Source organism: Elephantulus edwardii, unplaced genomic scaffold (genome assembly GCF_000299155.1).
Source record: "Elephantulus edwardii isolate Elephantulus edwardi_28Jun2011 unplaced genomic scaffold, EleEdw1.0 scaffold00227, whole genome shotgun sequence".
Lineage (NCBI taxonomy): Eukaryota > Metazoa > Chordata > Mammalia > Macroscelidea > Macroscelididae > Elephantulus > Elephantulus edwardii.
This window is the reverse complement of record NW_006399977.1, coordinates 4,783,677-4,785,225: the sequence shown is the minus strand read 5'-3', so window position 1 is coordinate 4,785,225 and position 1,549 is coordinate 4,783,677. Positions and strand designations below refer to the sequence as shown.

The 1,549-nt window shown below is 34.4% G+C and overlaps 1 protein-coding gene across 1 annotated transcript in view; it reads right to left on the bottom strand.

Annotated features, from left to right (window-relative positions):
* CLCA4 (chloride channel accessory 4) overlaps nt 1-1,549 on the bottom strand; it is a 34,929-nt gene that overhangs the window by 1,575 nt on the left and 31,805 nt on the right. The window contains 1 exon segment of the mRNA XM_006903722.1: nt 1,203-1,373. Within this exon segment, the coding sequence (XP_006903784.1) occupies nt 1,203-1,373 (171 nt within the window).

Below are 1,549 nucleotides of genomic sequence, written 5' to 3'. Positions count from 1 at the left end.
CCATATATACAGTCACATTTTTACTAACTATGGTTAAAGAATCATAACTCAAGATAATGCAGACAGAAATGTTGAACTATAACCCAATGATATTTTCAAAAGATTATGAGAAATTAAGTACTCAGTTCTGTTTTCAATGAGTTCTGTTTTAGAGTAATCCAACTCTTGACATTATTTTAGGAAGTACTGAGCTTTAACTCTCCTTTCCCCATTTCTGTGTTACAGAGTTTAAATCAAATACTACTTGCACATCCTGACACTGTTCCTCAAGAGCAATGATATACAGTGACTCAGTCAATGGACTGTCATACTCAAAGATGGAGAAATTCTTCCTTCAGTATCCAGCTTAGAACCATGTAGATAGAACCAAGTAGTGAATTTCTTTAGTAGGAAGGATGCATATATAGAATGTAAACAATGTTATATAATTCAAACTCTCTTCTTTACAGGAATTGCTTAACTTCCAGTATTATCTCCAAGGTGGGAATAAACCTTGACAAATCCTTGCCAGTACCCTTCCATCCACTGCTACTACCAGCACGTCCTTTCTCCATCAAGTGCTAAGGAACCTATGGTTCCATTCCAGTTGTTAACAGCAAGCATTTAAATGTTACAAGATAAGGGACCAAAAAAATGAAAATGAGAAAAGAATTTGCATTTAATCCTTATCATTACCTTGCTCCACACACTTTTTTAAAAATTTCCCAAGAAATGTTTGCTTATTTACAACATATTTGATTTGAGGATGATTTCTGCTCCTGGCTTATATTAAGACTTACTGCACACTGGCTTATTTTTTACAATTTGAGCTAAAATGTTAGGTAGCCCTTGGGCTAAGTGTTGTTGCTGGTCTATACAAATTCCTACCAAATATGGCTAATCCTAATAAAATAGTTACCACTGAGAAATTAAGATTCACAGTAGAATTTCACTTTGCAGATTTTTCTATGGATGATTTTTCAGCATCAAATCACCAGGACTTTCTTCTTAGGTGCCTCTGAGTGGGCTTACACTGAACTTTTAGTTACTAGTCAAGCACATTAATTGTTTCCACTACTCAGAGACTCAGTAATAATCAGTATTTATTTTTTATGTCTGCAAGCTTCTGTCTATAAGTGGAAATAAACCTATTATCTGAGTAGTAAATTGTTTGCAATATATTATTATTAAAGCTAGTTAAAATTTTTATATCAATTACTCACCATCCACCACCCAGCCTGGTATATAGAGAGCTTTATTCAATGGCTGCCTCAGGCTTCGTGTGACAGTATTTGCTCCTCCTTGAACCCGTACTTTTAAGCTATACCTGCCATTTTCTGTATAATTTGTAAAATATCTGGAGTATACACCATCGTTCTTGAAAGAATCAGCACCTTGTTGAAGAGAGAATGAATACATTATTATTGCAAAGAGCAAGAAAAATATAAGCATTTTCTAATTACAGGACTTTAATAAACATACACCTTAATTGAGTTTCCAGCTTTGACACTGTTTCCTTGGTGAATAATACCACTATGCTCTGCCAGAAGTTATTGTGAGATGTGCCACA